The sequence below is a fragment of the Apaloderma vittatum genome, unplaced genomic scaffold (genome assembly GCF_000703405.1).
Source record: "Apaloderma vittatum isolate BGI_N311 unplaced genomic scaffold, ASM70340v1 scaffold13965, whole genome shotgun sequence".
Lineage (NCBI taxonomy): Eukaryota > Metazoa > Chordata > Aves > Trogoniformes > Trogonidae > Apaloderma > Apaloderma vittatum.
Window position 1 is genome coordinate 40,305 of NW_009716601.1, and position 22,397 is coordinate 62,701.

Consider the following 22,397-nt stretch of genomic DNA (forward strand, 5'->3'; position numbering starts at 1 on the left):
TTAAGATCTGAAATCTCACTGAATTTAGATGGGAATTGAGCTATTAACACACTTGTCCTCTTTTGAGCATCTTGGCTTAAGTCTATTTATTTCTGACTTTGAAGTCCCATAGAGATTCTGTTGTCCATGCAAGAACTATTTATTCTGAAGCATACTCAATTACCATGCTTCAGTACTGCCTCACAGTCTGTATGTTACCAGCTTACCTGATGGAAATATGGTGTGTATTTATTATTTGTTGAAATACCTCGTCTTGGCTGAACAGGATAAACCTCAAATTACTCCATTCTAGAGTTATTTAGAACCTTAACAGATACATTTTTGTGGGGTTTTTTCCTTCTTTTTTTTTTTTTTCAGTGGAGAAAGTGGTGCCGGAAAGACTGTAGCTGCAAAATATATAATGAGTTATATCTCCAAAATTTCAGGAGGTGGCCCTAAAGTGCAGGTGAGTTGCTACAGAGTAATACTGAAATACAATCATAGTCCAAAGATCTGCTTCAGAGATAGAAGGACAAAGGTGTGTCTCTGGCAGCCAAGAGGCACTCTACCCAAAAAACTTGAGGGTGAGCAGCTGGAAAGACATACAAGCCTCAACAGCAGAGAGACAACCAGAGGGGACAGTGGACCTGCTTGCCTGCAGGTTGTTGGGCTGCCTCTGTGATGGAAGCCATGGGAGGGAAATCCACAGACCCAGAAGTGTCTCTCCTAAAAATTTTTGTAGCTCATGGTGAATTTTGTCTACAAGAATGAATTGATTTATTTATTTTAGTTAAAGGTTAAAAGACACTTGAATTATTGTTCCTAACCAGATTAAGAACAACCAGTCTCCTTTTAGTAGATGTGTGGGTTTATTTCCTTCTGATGTTAACCTTTTATTGACAACTGAACTGTCTTTTTGAGGTTTTTTTACTTCCATTAAATCTCTGATTTGTATGTATATGTCAGAGAGCCAACAGCAGGAGCATCATCTCATTTTATGAAGTCATCTAGTCAAAATTAGCTGAAAAAAAGAAATAGTGGCTTTTGTTAACTATACTATCAATGTCTCCTCTTATCTATCAGAACCTATTAACTAAAGCTAATTGAGTGAATTAGCCTTAAAAAGTCCCTTAATGACATCACATTGTCATTCACTGACTGACAGTGGTAGGTAGGTATGTGGCTTTTACCAGTCCACTCTTTTTGAGTGCTTACTGTTAGATTTTTTTGCTGTATTGCAGTCTCTGATGTTGAGTATGTGCTTTCTGCTTAGTTTTGCACAGCAGTGATACTGGGAACATTACAGACAATAATTCAGTAACCGAGAGAATGATCCAGAGAAAGTATGCATTATGTTATTTTTGAAATAAATATAATACTATAGATTATGAGTTAATATTTCATTTTAAATATTCCAACTTCTTGTACAAAATTAAAAAATATTCTTAGTGATTACAGAGTAACAGCTGAAGTTGATAAGTTGCCTTGAGTATTTCTTCTGAAATAAAATTCAATCTTCTCTTCACAACCCAGCATGCATTGGCTTTGTTTCAAAACTAATGTCTTGTTCATACTTCCAACGCCCAAGATCCAATAAAGAGACAACAGTAACACACCTTATTAGGTTGCTGAAACACTTGCAGATTCCTGAATTCCATGCCTCTCTGACTTCATTGGTTGTGGTTCCAGACTCCGAAGAAGATACAAATGCTCCTTTGTAAGAAGGAAATTGTTTAAAATCAGGATGATGAAAAAACAGATCAATTTATTGGTTGTGTTCCTTGGCAGAATAATAAAACAGGACTGTTTTTAGCCTCAGGCATTTTGCTCAATTTTGTAGGATTTTTCAAAAAGAGGAACTAGGAGACTGGGGAAAAAAAAAAAAAAGATGGTTAGAGTGTATTCCTGATCTGATCAGGAGGATTTCTTACAGATGCAGGCTTTCTTAACAAATAATTTAGATGTCATGGTTTTCTAGAAAATCTGTAAGAACTCAAAAAATATCTATTTCTGAATCTCTATTTCTTTTGTTTCCCAAAATTTTAGCATGTTAAAGATATTATTCTACAGTCCAACCCTTTATTGGAGGCCTTTGGGAATGCAAAAACTGTACGAAACAACAACTCCAGCCGATTTGTAAGTCCCTCTGCCTTGGCGATTACTTTATTCTTCCAGGTTCTGTGCTGTTAGAGACAGTATGTGGGAGTATAAAATAAACAGACTACAAATGAGGTAAATCTAACTAAAATGCAAAGTATGATTTTTAAAGCATTAAGTATACGTTGAGAGGCCTCTATTACATTCTGTTGCACATTTGTTTCTCTTGCAACATGTACTGGCCACCATTTATTTATAAAATGTTTAGTCTGCAAGCAAATAACTTATCAGCCACAAACCAGGCTGGTTTTCCAGATCATTGCAACACATATTTAAAAATAAATCAATAAATTATAGCTTTTTCAAAAGTAGATGAAAGCAGCCTTAGAGTTGTTTGATGGGAAATGCCTTTACTAATACAAAAGTATTAGTATTGTACAAAAAGTATATACCAAAAGTAGGCAGGAATTATTTTCAGTCTGTTATTATAAAATACTCAAAATAATACCGTGAAATGATTATTTACTAGATAACATACTGCCAGTTCCATTTTTGAAAAGTTACACATAGATGCTACAATTTGCAACTTGTTCCTCAGCCAACAGGAGTGCTAATGCAATTAATGTGTCCCGGAAAGACAAAGATAATTGCTTACCTTACTTCCAAGCAGAATGCCAGTGGTTGTAAATCTGTTATATTTACTTCCTGTATAGGTGAACTTTATGGTTTGCTTTACGCTAAGTCTCGACTATGAAAAGAAGCCACTGACTTCCTCTCTACATTTACATTAACACAGGACCTCTTATCCTGAGTTTAGCACTGTGTAAATGCAGAAAGAAGGAAAGATACATGATAGTTCAAACTTAGGTTGTACCTTGAGGCAGCTGTGTCACTGCATCTCTAAGGGTGAAATATTCTAGGAACCTTCCTTGAGATGCGGCACAAGTGCATGAATTCAGATTTGTATTTACTGATCATTCAAGAGCTCTAATGATTTATTGCAGGGAAAATACTTTGAAATTCAGTTTAGCCCAGGTGGAGAACCAGACGGAGGGAAAATCTCCAACTTCCTACTGGAAAAATCTCGTGTTGTAATGAGGAATCCTGGAGAGAGGAGCTTTCACATTTTTTACCAGGTAGGAAATGTTTAAGTCTTTTGTGAATTATTTAAAATAACTAGGAGCAGTTTCTCCTTTTGATTGAAAAGTCATTCTCAACACCATGAGATTACTGAATGCATGTGCAAGAAGGTAATCTGGGTATCACTGGGAAGCTTGATAGCATGTTAAGACACCGTCTAATATAGACCCAACCTAGCTGCTGCTCAGCTCCACAACAGAAGTTCTTCAATGTTTCAGCAGCCTTGCTTGGAAATAGACTGTGAACTCCCATACAGAAAAGTCCAGTGGAATATAATAGACAATGAGAACTTTCCAACAGGTTTCTTTTTAAACTGGCCTATGTTCTGCTCTGAATTCCATAGCAGTTGTTGAAAGAGAGATTTGATTCTCAGTCTTCTAGGACATTTAAAATACCACCTATTTGTTGAATCCTCCAAGCATCCCTGCTCTTTCTGTGTTTCAAATGTCTTTTCTGGCCTTCACTGCTCCTTGATATGTGAGTTCCTTATCTGTTGACACTGATCAAGCTCTACAAAACTAAAGTTAAACCCGGTGCATTGTGACTCTAAGTGGCTTCATGTACAGTTGAAGTGCCATTGCCAGGATGGAAAGCTGAGCTGGAGCTGGAAGCGCTCCAGGAGCTCTGTGTTCTCCTCTTCTGAGGTGTATGAACGATTTGCACTGTCCTGCTGATTCTCTTCTGTGGCTTGGAGATGCTTTTTGACACAGGAGGTAAAAGACTATGGGGTGTCCACTAGTCTGAGGTTTGTACGTTCCTTCTTTCCTAGTGTGGCCACGTCTGTGCACAACTGCATAGACTTGACAGAGGTGTCAAGTGCCTCTGGCATCACAGAGTGCAGGAGCTGTTTTGAACTGCTCCATTATTTATTCTTGGCCCTGTCAGCCTAAATGATACAAAGAGGTGTGATGTGAGCCGTGCTTCAAATCAGCCTAGCACTGGAATAGTTCAAAACTGGCTTGACATAGCCCATAATGGGCAAAAAAGGATACTTGTCTCACAGTTAGGGTCGCAAATAATGTTTTCTTAGTATGTTGTTTGAACTCTGCCTATCTTGCAGCAGGCATGGAAAACACATTGCTCCTGAGGATTTATGTAATACATTACAGGTAGAAAAACCCATTTTCCCTCACCTTTATGAGGTAAAGATAATGGAAGGCATTCAAGTCAGTCACAGTTTTTGCTTTTTATTAGATGTGGAAGTTAGAACTAAACCAATCATGGGAATGGGAGTGAGGATCTGGTCTTCTGGGTTAAACAATTAACAAAATGTGGGAAGGATGCACACCTGGCACAGCACCAGCTGTATCTCTCCCAGTAATGTCAGACTCAGTCATTTGTTTGTGACCTGCCTCAGCCCTGTGGAAGATGATTGTATGATACCTAATTCCGAGATTTTTGTTCTGCAGTTGATTGAAGGGGCCTCCTCAGAACAAAAGAGCAGTCTTGGCATTACCAGTATGGACTACTATTACTATCTGAGTCTTTCTGGGTCCTACAAAGTCGATGACATCAACGACAGATTGGATTTTCAAGAAACACTGGTGAGTTTTTTATTCTATGATTTGCCTGGTGGTGGATGTACTGTCATTTTACTGTCCAGTTGTAGCAAAGATACTGATGTGTTATTGTGGGAATGAGAAATTAATGTAGACATAACTTGTTTTAATTATATTTTACCCTGAGGAGGAGATATGTTACCCTGAAGAGATACTATTGTAACTTCACAATTCTGAGAAGATAATTTTTATAGAAAGGTGTTGTGTTTTCTTTGTTCTTTTTCAGAAGGGTACAAATTAATTGAGTGCAGATAATCTGCACTTGGAAAATGTGAAAAATGCAAACAGAGAGGAACTTCTGTTAAAAGAAAATAGAAAAGTGCCATGTTTTAGCTGAATTCTTAGTAGTGACTATTTAAAACAGTGCAAGTGAAGGGCTGGAGAAAGGGACTTCAACAGTGTAGATGAGAGGTGTTTAAAGTGCTGTTGCCGATTCATTGTGTGACCTTTAAGCAAGTCATGTCAACTTGCTGGTCTTTTGTTATTAGGAATTTATGATTAACACGTCTTGTTTCTATACATAGCACATTTAAAGGCCTAAAACCCCCCCCAAACTAAACTTGTTGTTTTATTTTAGTTAATTGGGTATTTAGACAAGCAGTCAGTTGAGAAGACGTTTTACAGGTTGCCATGTAGTCTAGACTCCAAAACCCAATGTTGTTGTGGATTATTTTCTAATAAGTGGCTGAAATTCACAGCCTGAGACAGGCTGTGCTGCTTTCTAGAGTCATTGAGCACAGCTTCACAGTTTGTGGTGAATAAACCGTCTGTATAAAAAACAATAAAATCCTTGTCTCTTAGGAGCACTGTTTCCCAGCAGTGATTCCCATTTTGCAATGAAACTATTTATTTTAGTGTGACGCTAAAGTGCAGGTGCTTGTGTTTTTTAGTAACTTCAATTTTTTCCAGAATTTATTTTGCTAACACATCTTCTAGATGGTGTAGAGCTGCTGTGTTTAATTAAAAAAAATACAAAAATGCTGAAGTCAGATGTCTTATAACTTTCTGAAACCTCAGTACTGTATGTAACAAAATTTGGTTGTCTTAAGTACTTGAACTGTGTTGAAAAACTTCTAAACATCAAAATTTTAACAGGACTTGTATTATAAGAGACACAGAACAGATTTTCTTTGACCTTTTTTTTTTTTTCTTCCCAGCATGCCATGAGTGTGATTGGGATCTTTGCAGAGGAACAGGCAATGGTGCTGCAGATAGTGGCAGGAATCCTGCACTTGGGAAATATCAGCTTCAAAGAAGTTGGGAACTACGCTGCGGTGGAGAGCGAAGAGTGTAAGTGCCACCGGAGGGGGACAGAGAAGAGGCAGGAGTGGGGCTGCGCCTGGGAGCAGCCGGAGCTTGGGGCTCTGCACGTTGAATGGGGAGTCGCATAAATACAGCTGTGCAGGGGTAGATTTGGATAATTATGGGTGTAGCCTCAGGTAGAGTTAGAGAGGTGCTGATCCATTCAGATAGATACAGACAGACTGGGATACATTTGCATAAATGAGGATAGATTTGGATACATTTAGATCAATTGATACATTCAGAGAGATACAGATAGACTTGGATATATCTGGATAAATGCAGAAACACTGATAGATTTGGGGTAGACATGGAGCAGCTCAGCTGTATTTGGAAAAAATGTGGATACATTCAGATCAAATAGATTTGCATTGACTTGGATACATTTAGATCAACATGGATACATTCAGAAAAATAGGGATACACTTTAGATACATTTAGATGAATTCAGATAGGCTCGGATACACCAGATAGACTGGGATCAATATGAATACACTCAGGCTTAGATGCATTTAGATTGATTTGGATAGTTTGGGATCAATACGGATACATTCGGATATACTAGGAGAAACTTGGATACATTAGGATACACTCGGATATGTCAGGATCAATACGGATACACTCGGATGCATTCAGATTGACTCAGATAGTTTGGGATCAATATGGATACACTCAGATTGACTCGGATACGTTTGGATATGTTAGGATAAACTCAGATAGGTTGGGATACATACGGATACACTCGGATTGACTTGGATACCTTTGGATATAGTTAGAGAAACTTGGATACGTTCGGATACACTCAGCTAGGTCGCGGATCAATATGGATACACTTGGAATGACTCAGATACAGTCGGATATACTCAGATGAACTTGGATATGTTCAGACATATTCGGATACACTTGGATAGGTCGGGATTAATATGGATACACTTGGATACATTCAGATAGGTCAGGATCAATACAGATACTCTCTGAAGCATTCGGATTGACTCAGATACATTCAGCTACACCTGGATATGTTGAGATCATTACAGATACACTCAGGCTTGGATGCATTCTGATTGACTGGTATACATTTGGATCAACACGGCTGCATTCAGATACACTGGGAAACACTCAGATATGCTCAGACGCATTCATATTGACTCGGACACATTTGGATCAACTCAGATAGGCTCGTATACATTTGGCTACGCTGGGAAACATTCAGATACGCTCAGATACACTCAGATAGTTATGGATATATTTAGATTGACTAGGATACTTTTGGATTTGCATTGACTCCAAATGTATCTGAGTTTATCTGCATCTGAGTCTACCTGTATGTAAGCAAACATATCTGACTCTGAATATATCCCTGTTTATCCAAAGTGGATAGATTGAAATAGCGGTGTGTACATTCAGACAGAAACAGATAAACATGGATACATTAGGAGAGATGCAGATAGCTATGGATATACTTGGCTAATGATGGATTGATTCTGAATGCATTCAGAGAGAGAAGAATAGGTATGAATAGATTCAGATATATTTGGAGAGATATGGCTAAGTTTGGATCAAGTCAGATACATTCAGTGAGAAATAGATAGAACCAAATATGTTTGGATAGATATACGGAGAGCTTCAGATAAATCCAGATCTATTTATCCAAATGTATCTGACTCTCTTTGTCCAATATATCAGAGTCTATGCATATTTATCCTTAGCTCTCCATATGTATCCATGTTTCTCCGTAGCTCTCTCTCTGTCCAAATTATCCAAATCTATCTGTATTTATTATTTCTGTCCATATCTAACTATATATAGCTATCCATATGTATCTCTACTTACCTGGAGATTTCTATCTGTATCTCTATCTATCTGTATCTACATAATATACAAAATAATATAATTATATATTGTATAGTATTAGAATACAATAATAGATTATACAATAACTATCAGTATAATACTTGCATGTGTATATATACACATGTATTTCAATGTTGTATATAAAAATGTGTATAAATGTACACATATTTACACATCTATGTGAATAGACAAAAATAATATACATATATTTATGTGTATATTTATACATATATATGCAGATATAATTGATGTACTAGACATACATATGTTAAACATGGATAAAATAGATTGTGCAGTCAACTTTCCCCTCAGCTGTATTTGTACTGCCCTGCTATCTGCTTTAAGAAATCGGAAATAAAAAGTAGTAGTTTTTAACTTTAATCTCAATTTGAGAAAACAGTGAGACCAAAGAAAAACATTTTGTGGCACTTTATACATCTAAAGAAAAGTCAGAAGGTTTTTTTTATATGCCTTACGATTATAAATTAACTACTGTGCTTCCATTTATATCATAGTATTACATCTTTCAACAAAATCAAGACATTTAATAGCCAGACAAGAGAGTTGCATAGTGCACTGCATCAAATAGCAACAAACTGAAAAGACGCGAGCTGGAAATAAGTTGGTAAATGGAAATATATTCCTATGATGAGCCATGTACACCATATTTCTCTTGCTTGCTGGGATATAAACACAGAAGTTGTGCATGAATAACACATAAAAAAAATTAGCAGATAACATGAATATAAATTAATTAGTAAAAATACTGCATTTTAAAGAAGCCAGAGAAGAAATACCTACATCTAGTTCAATTCCTGCATTGAAAAACTTGAAAAGTTGAAATTTGGGTTCATCTCTCTTTCTATTAATCCCTCCCCCAGTTTACTGTTTGTCCTAGCCAAATCAGTAAGTAAAGCTTTTATAGCCTGGCTAGCCATGAAAGATAAACACAAAGACCACTGTTAGGTCATGCTTTGAGCAAGTCTGTGATAAAACTTTCAATAAGTTGGTCAATAACATGCTTGCTATTATATAGTCAATGTCTGAAAAACATTCAAAGGCCACTCCCGAATAACTAAAACACTCTATAATAGTCTCTGAGTCAGAATCAAATCTATGCAGACCATTCTTGACAGGCATTTGGAAAAAATACTTCTTTAAAACCAGTGATTACTAGCTGTTACAGTGCTTGATTATATTAATAGTTGAAAAAATATTTTCATTATTTATTCAATATCTTCCATGTTGCAAATCATGCCAAATACTATTTGTTCTCTCCCTGATGCAGAAAAGAATTGAAGCCATCCCTCTTTACACTTGAATTGTATTTAAAGATTTGTTGTACACTTTCTGCAATCTGAAGTGAATCCAATCTTTTTCAGCTTTTTTTACAGATTGTATTTAAAGCTATTCCACAGAACAAAACTGATGACTCTTTGAGGATTTTTTTTCCAATTACAGGCATATCCTGCTCTATAGTAATTTCTAGATGATAACTTTGTGCCCCTAACTAGGAAAAATACTCAGGCGTGTTAAGAATGTGAAATTATATCAAGTCATATGAGTTATTCCTCCTTTAGAGTAAATCATTAGCACTGTGAAGGAAGAGCATCTGTGGCACGCATGGTGCTTCTTACCATTATGCTATCTTCATGAATTCTTACAGTAGCATTCACTAAATACTTATTCTGGCACCTTTACCGTATATGTGAACATCTTTGGTCTATAATTACCTACATTCTTTTCCACTTTCAAGCATGTGGTGTTTGACATTTTCATGTGCTTTTCAACCCAAGTTCTGAATGAATTAACAGAGATGTTGCCAGTAATTGAACCTGGGTTAGTTGTGTGGATCCTAGGACCCTAGTGCAAATTTAATCAGCTTGCTGATAGTAATAAATCAGATTTCAGAAAGATGGCAGTTATTTTCCGTTTTAAAAATAGCTTCAGATTAATGTACTGAAGGGTTTATCAAAATCATGCTGTGACATTGCTGATATGTAAAGCACAAGTGGCTGCTGCCTTAATGATTATTTTACATCCTACTCACACTTGTAAAGTAGATCTGAAAGCAGTCAAGCATGGAGGAAATACTGTTAGAGGATTACGTCGTTTAGCAGAGGTGCAATATCAACTTTAGGAGCTGCCCGCGGGAGCTATTTCCATACACTTTCAAGCCATTTCTCTTTTTCCATTCCTTAAGGTGCATGACACCTGCAGCTAACATCTGCACCACGTGCTAAGAATGAGAAGAATGCTAGACTTGTGGATGCTTATTGCCCAGATGTATTTTTCTGCTTTACTTTTAAACACAGGAAGCCAGAATTTAAAGTATTTCCAGAATGAGGGATTAAAAAACCAAAGCCAAATAAATGGCGAGACAATTGAAAGCTTTTTTTTGCAATATCCTAACTTAGAAGAAGAAAGAGAGAGAATATTAGGAAGCAGAGAGCATATTTTTTATTATTTTTAAACATTTAGTGTTTTTATAAATAATTCTCAATGGTGTCAATTTTATTTAATGTGAGAGCTCTACGTTTTATTTCCGTCTCCTCCAAGGGTGATGTTTGAACCCCATAGTTCAAAACTGTGACCTAAGCCAGCTTGCTTATCTGAAGGACTGAGGGTACAGAAATAGCTGACTATTCTACTTCAAGGTAGAACATCTTTGGGGAGCTTAGGGAAATTTTAAAGACCTAAATCCCTCCTCTTTTTCTTTTTAAGCCCCATGAGAATTATTACTACTGACTGTTAATGTAGATACAGCTCATTTATTTTCTTCATTCTGTCTTGGTTTAGTCTATAAGTCATAATCCAGCAACCCTCATCTTCCTTGCAGTTTTGGCTTTCCCTGCATTTCTCCTGGGAATTAACCAGGACCGTTTAAAGGAAAAACTGACCAGCAGACAGATGGACAGCAAGTGGGGAGGCAAATCTGAGTCCATTAACGTAACACTAAATGTGGAACAAGCCTGCTACACCAGGGATGCACTGGCCAAGGCCCTTCATTCCCGTGTTTTTGATTACTTGGTGGATGTAAGTTGGATTTGCTTGATTCTACTGAAGTATAAGTACAAGTACTCTAGGACTGATCCTTGTGGTGCTTTTCTTGTCTGTTATTTCTTTCACCTGATATGTTTGTTTGCCTAAACAAATACAAATACCAAATACAAAGCACAGACTATATGATAAATGTTCTCTGAAGAAAATGAACTTTGCTTTCAGAACTATGCTTGCTCAGTTGCCTGCCATAACTATCCCATATAACATTCTGACATCTCCTTCCTGTCAGCATCCATAATTCCCTGAGTCTTACTTTCTCCTAGGGGGTTGAGCATTTTCAGATGAGCAGAATTAGTGGGTTATGATCCCCTGCCCTCCTCTTACCTGGTCTCCCATGTAGAACTCCTTCAGCATCCCCATATTGTGGCATTTCAGCAAATGGTCAAATTCCATTCTCCATGCTAAAGTATTTTCTCGTTCAGAACGAGACCCTAGGCTGAGTTGGTAGAGTAGAAGTCTTACCTTTGGCCACAGATGCTGGCTAGATGAAGCAGAAGTCTCTGTGGTGGCACTGCTAATGTCTCAGAAGTCTCCCTGTGTGTCCCGCTGTGTGTCTGTACCACTGACGCTGCAAAGTAGGGGAATACAGAAATAAGTGAAAAGATGCATAGTACCGTCTGCAAAATGCATCCAATATCAGACTTACAGCCGTTCTTTTTTTGTTGTCTCCTTTTCTTTAACTGAGACAGTCACACCAAAGGGGAAAGACTTTTTAGTAGCAGTAGATACAAAGGCTTACTAACCTGGAAGACAGGATAGTGTACTGTTCATTTCCTAGGTGTTAATAACGCTTTATTAGTAAGGGAAAGTAAGGTAACCTGTTACATATAGTTGTAATTAAATTCAAATCTGTTCTTTTTGAAGAAATGTAATATATTTATGTAAAGATTTAACGATATATAAACACTTTGTTTTACATTTTGTTTTATTAGTCTATTAATAAGGCTATGGAGAAGGACCACGAAGAGTATAACATTGGTGTCCTTGATATTTATGGCTTTGAAATATTCCAGGTAAGGCAATGCAATGCTCAGGGTTTGAGTTTATTTGACCTGGGAGATGTTTTGTTATTTAGAGGGGGGGAAAAAATCCAAAGCAGAAAAAGTACGAACAAAAGCAAGAAAACCCCAACCCAGCTTCCAGGACATGCAGCTCTCACTGGTAATGTCTCACTTTATAAACCCGAAGTATTAAAGTAAGTACGAAGAAACTAAGTCATTGATCTTAAAAGCAAGATCTGGGATTACACACAATGTCTGTAAGGTCAGCAGCCCGTCCACCATTGACAGCATTTCTTTGCAGCTTATTGCCAGCAGAAGAACTAAGAATTACTGTATATAAAGCACCAGACTAATTTTTAAACTGTTTCTTTTTCTATAGAAAAATGGTTTTGAACAGTTTTGCATCAACTTCGTTAATGAAAAACTACAGCAGATTTTTATTGAACTGACACTGAAGGCAGAACAGGTAACCCAGCATAATAAATAAGCATCAATAAATGAGCTCTTTTTTTTTTCAAATGGTAGAAGAATGGAAGCTTTATAATCTGCTAGTGACAGGTTGCCTTGTTAAGCAAGTTCAAGGAAAAAACTGCCTTTGTTGGCTAATCCTAAAACAGAAAACCACATCAGCTACAGACATTCATTCTCTAATACAGTGGCACAAAAATGAGTCCGTCATACAGTGTGGTAATGCAGTCATATGACTGCCCAGACTCACTGCGTATTCTGACTCACTGACAGAAGTGGAAAACTGCAGCTTGGTTCCATCCCTGTGCTTTTGTTGGACACAACACACAATTAAATGGGAATCTTTTCTTAATTTCCTCCACGCCCTTTTTAAAAATAAACCCACAAAATCTATGAATGAAATAGATTACTGAGACAAATAGAAAAATACTTCTGAAAGTATTTGCAGTTCTCTGCTCACAGTCTTACTGCAAAATCTCACTTTACATGAATGTGAGCTTCTGCATGGGAGGGCAGACAGAATGCAGCCGAGACAGAAGCCCTGTGTGCAGTATGAGCTCAGGCCTGGCACCAACTTTAGGACAAAGTTTTCAAGAATGCACATACACAATTGCTTTTGTATTAAAGTAACCGATCATTGCAGTTGAGCACACGAATGACCTGCTAAATGTGTATAGCTGAACTCGTGTATGGATCTGAGTGGGTCAATTTGAATTTTAGTATGGGATTTTTTTCCCCAGTCAGTCTCTAGGTGTCTTTATGGTTACAGTAATTGTGTACAGAAATAAAAAGCAAAGCTGTGTCTCCATTTCATGTGCATTTCTAAATGTGTTGGTTTTGGGGTCTGATCCCTGATATGCCTGTCATAATCTTCATTTTAAAAATAGATTAGGATATGGATGCCTGTGCACTGTCAGGATACTGTAAAAGTCATTCTGTTACTATTAGCAAAGTGCTCTGACAATAAATGCACTAATTAAATATTCCTGTTCTTCTCAGTAACTACTCAAGGACTATAAACGACAAAAGAACGCGTGGGGAGAACATAGAAGGATTCCGATTCATCTCTTAGGCAGTAGAGAACTGGATTTAACTATCATTAGGGTCATTTCTCCCACCCCCCCAGTCACACATTTGCCAAGTCTTTCTGAACATGACTAATGCAGAGTTTGTGTATCTGCAGCGCATTGTAAATCTAGTGCTACATCCACCATGCAAAGAATATTTGCATCTTTCTTTTTACTTATTACCAGGAAGAATACGTGCAAGAAGGAATTAGATGGACACCAATAGATTACTTTAACAACAAAATAGTGTGTGACCTTATAGAGAACAAAGTGGTAAGTACTTAGAACAAACAGATGGAAAAAAAAAAACCCACAAGATTTTTCTTTAAAATATTTGGGCAACTGCTTTGCTGTCAAGAACATTTGTAGGAAAAATGCAAATACTGTTGTTCAGTTACTGAGTCATACTAAGTCTATATATAAAATCTTACATAAGGTGCTTTATAAGAGCTCCAAGATGTCATCTAAGATATAAGTTATCTAAGATACTAACAAGAAAGATAATCACAATAGGGCATGATTGATACGTCACTAAAAAAAAAAGGAAATTAAAATTGCATCCACCTAAATTTATCACGAACTTCATGACATATTCTACTATACATCAGATAAGGCTGGCTGTGTCCCTGGTAGACGTATTTCAGTTTGGGGAAGCTACAATACCAGCTTCCTTTGAGGTATTGTTGCAAATTAAGCAGAAGCAAATGAAGACAAGTATTAGGAAGTGTTGTAGATAAAAGAAGTTTTGTCTTTGCTCCACACAAGGTGTAAAGTTTTTATGTTCTGCTTTGAGGTGACAAAAAAAAAAATATTAAGTTGTCCTTTAGAATAGAAGTAGGTTGTTTTTCAGCTAGTTCTTTGTCCTCGTTTAAGCCAGATAATTCTAACAGTAGTTCAAGTACTACAGTGGCTCATGCTTAAACACACATCAGATTTTGTCCATCTCCCACCTGCGTCAGGATAACTAGTAAATTACCCTAGATATTTAGCTCCAAGTTTGTCAACTACAGCATGTGAGTATAAATACTTACCTCAGACATGGGTTTATTTTTTGCTGGAGCTAGAAGACTGCTTTGTGAAAGAATTAAAAACTAAACCAAATGTTGGGCATTTTGTCATGTTTCTTTTAACAGCAATCATTGTTTTTGCCATCTTTTCTCACTATCATTACACACAGTGGCATCTCTCCTTAAACTATTTGCACATATATTTAAAAAAATTAATCTCTACTGTGACCTTTACTGATTGGAGGGGGAACTTTTCCTGCTATGACTTTGGTCTAGTGTTTTTGAGGCAAAGATAACTTTCTGGTTTGGGGGAAAAAATGCCATTATAATTTCCACACACACACTTCTTTTGCCATTTTTGTTACTCTTTTCCAATATGTTAGAATCCCCCAGGGATTATGAGCATTTTAGATGATGTGTGTGCCACAATGCATGCAGTGGGAGAAGGAGCTGACCAGACACTGCTTCAAAAACTCCAGATGCAGATCGGGACTCATGAACATTTCAACAGCTGGAATCAGGGATTTATCATTCACCATTATGCTGGAAAGGTAACGTGGAAAAGCATCACTGAATTCCCCATAATGTATTTATAAAGAAAAAGAACAGTAATGAAAGGAAGGGAGAAGCCCTGTCGAGGACTGTTTTGTTTTTAAATAGCCAGAGTATCTCAGGAGACAGTGTCCTCTACTCACGCTGCAGGGAGCTTAGAACAAACATGCCCTAACACATGGCCTTTAGAAGAGATGAGTCTGGGCCTTGCTGCTATCAGACATACTAAGCAGAACTCAGTATTGAATGTAATAAATAAATGCCTTATGTGTCTTATTAATTATAATCTTAATTACTGGTTATAGTAGCAGTAAATTTAAATAATTCAGATATAAAGCCAAACCTTAGGTTATGATATACCAATAAAATTAGGAATAAAATGTATAGTTCTGTCTTCTTTGGGCATATTTCTCAGACTATTCATGATTTCCTGCAGTTATAGTTAACACTAAAACACTGTTATGCAGAAATTTTTCTTCAGTAAAATTCAGTATTAAATTTACTTGTGTCCTATTCCATTCAACAGCTCCATAAGTCTTTTTCACTGAATTGAAATATATGGATTTAATTCTTTTAGGTTTGTTGCGAAAGAGTTAACTAGTAATATATGCAAGGGTTTAATGATGACAGTAGTATCTTTAACTTATATCAGACTAACCAAGATGTTCATAAAAGCAACAGATGAGGAGAGAATTTAGATTTTTCTTTAATTTTTGGGTTCTCAACCTAATTTCCACCTTGGCCCAGGTATCTTATGATATGGATGGATTCTGCGAGAGAAATCGGGATGTTCTTTTCATGGACTTGATTGAACTCATGCAGAGCAGTGATCTGTACGTAAGCAAAACTTGCTTAAAGCTAGGAATAACATGTTGGTTTGGATGGATGCAGAATGTCTGACTTCTCTACTTCGCAGCTTTCGAACTTATTTGTGTAAAAGCAGAAATCAAGCATCTGCAGTGTCAGAATCAAATGGTATAACAACAGCCACTTGTTTGGGCCTCAAACAAGGCTGTAAGTGATTTGGCATTCTCTCAGAACAGGCACTGTTTTAACATATAACGTTTTCTTCTTATGATTTTTAATTAATTGATGTTTACTTTTTAAGAAGTGCACTGTTCTTCAAGTCTAGAAGTCTAGTATCCTGTCTTGCAAGGCTCATTAAAATAGCAAGGAATCTCTGTGGGGTCTGAAGCTCATGGAAAATACTAACCTTAGAATAAATTTGATGTAACTCCCAATTAGTAGAAATTGCTATTTATAGTCTGTTCAACTATAAACTTTCACAGCATATTCCTTGATATTCCTGCATTGAGCTGTCTTTCTATGCCAACATTTTTTAATTAATTCTTTCCTAGGCCTTTTATAAAGGCTCTGTTTCCTGAAAATCTTCAAGTGGACAAGAAGGGCCGTCCTACCACTGCGGGCAGTAAAATCAAAGTATGTCTAGTGTTGCTGTGTTAGTATGTGCATATATGGGTGTGTGTGTATGGAGACCTAAAATTTAAAAATAAAAAAGTAGTCTTTGCAGGTTTTATGGTCCAGACATTTTTATAGACATGAGGAGTATCTTGATTGCAAAGTGATGCATTGTTACATTGTTTCGCCCAGCATCACTGTTCATTACGTGTTTTGTTCAGCTGCATTCTACAGCAGTGAATATTCCAAATGGGCAATTGATGGTAGCGATAACAGTACTTGCATGTGCGTAATTAATGAGCTGCTTTGCTCAGCCACTTGATGTCCTACAATTACCTACAGATTACTGGTCCCTTTATAGTGCAGAAATGCAGGGAGGCCTCATCCAACACTCAGAGGTCAGCAGAAGTCCTTCTCCTGACCATAACTTGCATTGAATAAGGCAGCAAGTGTTAAAAGGCACGAGCATTTTTTGGAGACTGTTAGAAAATATGCACTTAGACTACACACTTGCAGACTTTGGAAACTGGTATTTTATCAACCTCTTTCCTCATATTTCTTCCTGACAGTCAAGTTCACCTCATCAAGTTCACCTCGTCACTCTATAAATTAAATATATTACATAGCTGGAGATAACAGTGCCTTCTGTTTACTGTTAAATTTTTCATAAGATGCATGTTATCCCAAGACACTTTGGTTGTTCTGGAGAAAGACCAAAAGATCAAGTGGATCCAGTCAACTCAATCATTAGCAGGCAATTGATTATTTTTAGAATTCTCTCACAGTATTCACCCTGTTCAGCTCAGACCCTATTGTTTTCCCTCAATTTTACAGAAACAAGCAAATGACCTTGTTGGCACCCTGATGAAGTGTACGCCCCATTACATCCGCTGCATCAAACCAAATGAAACAAAGAAGTCTCGAGACTGGGAGGAGAGCAGGTATGGATAAGCAGAGTATGTGATAAGAAACCATGCTAATGGTAAAAAAAAAAAACAAACCACAAAACCTCGTAATTTGTAGTCCTGCAGCCTACAGACAAGCAGAACTAGATACTCTTAAAACCTTCAGAAATGAAATCTGGCATGATCTCTCCTAAACTTTGATCAGCTGTGGTCACTTGGTTAAAATCAGCAGTTAGTATATGCAGTTCTTGGCATTTCTCCTATCAGTTATTAATAATCAACATTTGCCTAACAGTAACACAAGTGGTATATTAAAGACTCAATTTTCCATGCAGAATTTGCACACCAAATGCATTATACATCTATTCTAACTTTTGCTTTATGCTTTGAAAACAGTTTCCATTAGGTAGCTAAACAGCCAACAGGACGTCTGTATCTGCTTTTATGTATCAAACTCAGCAAAAAGTCTCCATAGCCAAGAACATAAAAGGCTCCTGTATGATGCTTTATAGCATCTTCCTATTAACTGAAAAAAGATACTCTTCTTTTTTTGCACTGAGGTTGGCGAGCAGTATAGTATATATAACACAGATAGATAACATTTATTACTATACACCGAGTACTTTTGGTATTTATTAAAGTGCTGATACAGCAGGCAGTTAATCACAGTGAAAGAACTTGCAAAGTCTGATAAAAAGCATTCTTGACCATATCAACACCACACCAGAATTCACTTCCTGCCATTTGGCATGCAGACTAGCACAATTACATGCAGATGTAGAGCAATTACAGAAGCCACAATTGGGACTGCACTTCAAAGCGTCAGTTAGGTCTTGGCAGTAACTATAGACCCTCTTTCTCTAGCTTTTCCACCCCTGAAAATCCTACTATGCACACTTAATTTTTCCACAAACACTGGGGACCAAAGGAGCAAAGTAAGTGACCCTGGAAAAAGTATGCCTAAAACTTTTACCTGCAAGTTGAGGAGCTTTTAGAATAAATCATTTACATATTGAAAAAAACAAGCCTGTTATTGTGCAAGGTGTTGCTAGGAAACCAGTGAGACAGACAAACAAAAACCTACTCCTGAGAAAAGGCCAGCATTCAGGAAACCCCTCTTGAAGCAAAAATGGGCAAGATTTCTTGTTTTCCCTTACTGGGGATGATACTTGGCAAATGCAGCAGCTACTGGTAACAAACGAAATACAAAGGACTGTACGCTTTCAGTCTCAGACACAAATCCAAGTAGTTCTTACAATGATAATCCTTCATCCCTGTTTAAAAATCCAAACATTCTCTTACATTTCAAATTATGATTTCCCACATAGCATGCATATGCTGCAGCAGTTGGTGACATGTCTGGAAGAGAAATTTATATGCATATCACAACTCAAACTTAAGCTTAATTTTGTTGTTTCATGGTTTTGCTGTGAAAAAGTTCTGTTTTCAAGCTCACAGAAGTCTTGTCACTCCAGCTTTGTACCGCTGTTGAATAATTCCAGCATATTTAGCATTCTAACACAGACTTTGTGTAGTATCAGAACCCTGTACAATACCTTAGTTTTTAAAATACTGAGGTGTTCTTGAAATGTGTTTTTATTCAGGCACTGGCACAGCCACTTGGACTTCTATGCAAAATTGCTGCATTAGCTGAATTCCCAGACCCTGACCTGCTTGAGGTTGATGCCTGCAGGGAGATTTTTGGTGTGCCTTTTCTCAGAAAGAAAAGGAAAAACAGAAAAGCGTCTCAAATTCTCTGTTGCTGGACACCAATACTGGCAGGACAGTAAGAAAATGGGAGTAATACTGTTGCTCCAGTGCATTATTCCAGATGTGAACAGGAGGGAAAGCTATAAACAGGAAAATGTATTTTTGTTCACCAATTTTCTGCTGCACCAGCATTCTTGGAGTGGGTACAAAATATAATTTATTCCTTGAACACAGCAAGATTAAAATGTGCAGTATTCTTTGTTATAAAATAAAAGAGCTCTATCACTCATCATTTAGTAAGATACCCCTCAAAAGTGTTCTTCAAAAAGAAGAAATAGCTGAAAGGCTTTTGTCATTTATAGCATGGGATTTCAAAAGTTTTTTCCCTTTATACTGTGAGTCATGTGAAAAGAATGTCCTAACCAAAAAAAGGGGGGGAAAATCAATGGGCAATACACTTTATATTGAAATTTAACACTCCAAAATTGCTAGAAAAATAATATTGGATTAGCCAGCAGTTTTTCAGGATTTGAAAAGTCTTTTGTAAAATCTGAGAAATGGTAAGCAAAAGAAAATTAAATGGCTCCTTACACTCTCCCTTTTTTTGATTATGTCTAAAGTGCACTTTTATATACTGTTAGTTAAGTTTGCAGGACTAAAATCTTAACAATTCATATTTCTTACTGAAAGCTAAAGCTTCCATAATTTATCCTATAAAAGAACAGCAACAAAAGCCCCTGAACACCACTTTTCAGAGTTAAGAACTGATATTGCCTCTTCCAGCAATGATGAAGAGAGTAAGGAAATGCAAAGAAAAACAGCAGAGTCACACATTGTTAAGGAGGCTAACTGAAATTCTTCTGATCACATCTCCAAGCATTAAACAGTAGACTAGCAGCATATGTAAGAAGGAACATAAAATAACATACCACAGCTCCAGAAACATGAAAAGGAAGCTTTTTTTTCCCTTTTGCTGTTTTTCTGCTCCGAGATTCAGGGGGACATATTTGTTCCCTGTTTAGAACCTAAATAAATGTGTTTTGCATGAGGGAACTGCAACGGTATTGGGATAACAACGTTTTAATTCACATGTGCAGCAGAATTCCCCCACAGCCATTAACACTTTTCTGTGGAACTGGCACCAGCTCAGTTTTAGTTTGTAACAGAAGCATGCCATGAACAAGCTTACCAGGCGTGCTTCAGCCAGTCTCGTGCCTATCCTCAAATCCTTCCTTTGCAGCATGGTAAAATCGGAAGGAATACTAACTTTTCATGAATATACTGGCCTAGCTTTCTTCGTTCTGATTCAAAGGAAATTTCAGCACCTAGAGCTTTCTCAGATTTTGTCCTTTTTCCAGAACAATCCAAAAAGAGCTACTGTTGATGTTTGAGCTGTGTAAAACAAAGCTGAAATGTATAATGAAAGAACACAAAACAATTTCCCACTTCCCTCGGATACTAGCTATGATATCAGTAATTTACCTGGCCTTCTATAGCTAATAATACTAGTTAAGAAATTCATACATAAATTAAGTATGAGATGGGAAGTTAAACTAGGATAAAATGCAAAGATGAACTTGCTACATGTATTTTAGTAACGTGGTCTACCTGCCTTGAGTGTTTTTCCTACCATGCAGTGTGCATGGTAATACGTAAGAACAGATTCATATATCTGGACATGAATTCTCTAACTCAATCCTCTTTCATCATGCTATAGACTTCTAAAAATACCTCAATCCACAAATATGCCAAAATAAAATGGATTGTAAATCTTGCACTGTTTCTGCCTACAGGGTAAAACATCAAGTGGAATACTTAGGTCTGAAAGAAAATATTCGAGTAAGAAGAGCTGGCTATGCCTACAGGCGGGTTTTCAAGAAGTTTTTGCAGAGGTAGAGTTACATTCATTTTTAAGTATCATACAGCACAGTTTATGTGATGATGAAGACAACAAGAAGTTGCAAGTTTTGAATGCTTCTCATTTTGCACTTACTGTTTTCTCTTTCCCCCACTGACCTTGCTCACCATCTAGGTTACACTGAGATTTGAGAGTGTCTTAAAGACTGGCTTCACAAAAATTTTTTCTGTAAACTCACCTAAGACCTCACTTCTTTTTGTCGTGCTATGAGAGGATTTCTCAAGAGTTAAGGGAAGAGTTATGAGCTGCAGAGCCTGGAATCTCAATGTCTAGCTGCTAGCCTTTGTATAAAAAGTTACTGCTTTAGCTCTCCCAACTCTTCTTTCCCGATGACAGCAGATAGATGAAGATGCCTGCCATTCAGCCATTTCAGTGCAAAGAGTAACCTTAGCTTAAGTTGCTCATTGTATCCTTCCACTGGTGTTCAAACAGCCGGGAACGGTTACAACTCAAACCACCGCAGCTGCTCACTGAATGGGAGCAAGTCAGAGCTCTGTGAGACCAATCCTTTTTTCAGTGTCTGAGGACCAGCTGTTAAGATGATTAACTACATCCACTAGCTAATGAAATTCTCTTAAATAACAGCAGCTTCAAGATTTACACAACATTCAGCTTCTGGTTTTCAGAAAATTGAGACATACAGCTAATAAATGCCCAAACTGGGGCATCATATGACAAATGAGCTTTTGTTGGAAGTCTTTATGTTTGAGAATATAAAACAAAAAACAACCCACAATCAGTTGTTGCAAGGAGTGAAGTATAATTAATCAGCACAGAACAAAACTACTGATAAAACTTCGTAAGATAGGGAATCTTCTAATCATCTAGTAATATATTTTAGGTCTGTCCGTTAAAGTACAGACTCAATTTTTTCATTATGGAACAATTTTAAATCTCCTTTTTCTTCACAGTCTTCAAGCCCAGATACGTAAACATGACTATGTTCCAGGTTGCATTACTTAACACAGACTCTTGCTGAGACAGACTAACAGCTTAATATGTATTAAATCCAGCCTCCATATTTATTGAACTCATGTGAGGGCTGTGCAGGTCTAGAAAACTGCCCGAGAGGTCTGCACAAAGAAAAGCTACATGCGACTTAAGGAAGGCGAATAGATTTCTATACTTGGCATGCAGAAACCCACAGGCAACTGAAGCCATTCTTGATGGAATACATCCAGTTGTTTCAAATTAGTCATGTTAAATTTAAGATTTTTTTATGAGTAAAACTCTTCCTGCAACCTTTCCATTCACAGTTCCCTAGCATGCAGAATAAGCACTGTTCTGACACCCTGAGCAAGTTTGAGTAGAAGCGGGCTGAGGCATGGGATGGACAGGAAATGCTTGTACACTCGT

At 37.1% G+C, this 22,397-nt stretch overlaps 1 protein-coding gene across 1 annotated transcript in view; it reads left to right on the forward strand.

The window, feature by feature from the left end:
* LOC104274082 (unconventional myosin-Ie) overlaps positions 1–22,397 on the forward strand; it is a gene marked incomplete at its 3' end in the record, with an annotated part of 69,448 nt that overhangs the window by 40,288 nt on the left and 6,763 nt on the right. Inside the window, exons 7-20 of the mRNA XM_009869608.1 lie at positions 358–445; positions 2,026–2,115; positions 3,081–3,212; positions 4,626–4,760; positions 5,933–6,065; positions 10,771–10,967; positions 11,927–12,007; positions 12,375–12,461; positions 13,717–13,803; positions 14,921–15,088; positions 15,837–15,922; positions 16,448–16,529; positions 17,343–17,449; positions 20,917–21,015. Of these exons, the coding sequence (XP_009867910.1) occupies positions 358–445; positions 2,026–2,115; positions 3,081–3,212; positions 4,626–4,760; positions 5,933–6,065; positions 10,771–10,967; positions 11,927–12,007; positions 12,375–12,461; positions 13,717–13,803; positions 14,921–15,088; positions 15,837–15,922; positions 16,448–16,529; positions 17,343–17,449; positions 20,917–21,015 (1,572 nt within the window). The remainder of the gene's footprint in view (positions 1–357; positions 446–2,025; positions 2,116–3,080; positions 3,213–4,625; positions 4,761–5,932; positions 6,066–10,770; positions 10,968–11,926; positions 12,008–12,374; positions 12,462–13,716; positions 13,804–14,920; positions 15,089–15,836; positions 15,923–16,447; positions 16,530–17,342; positions 17,450–20,916; positions 21,016–22,397) is intronic.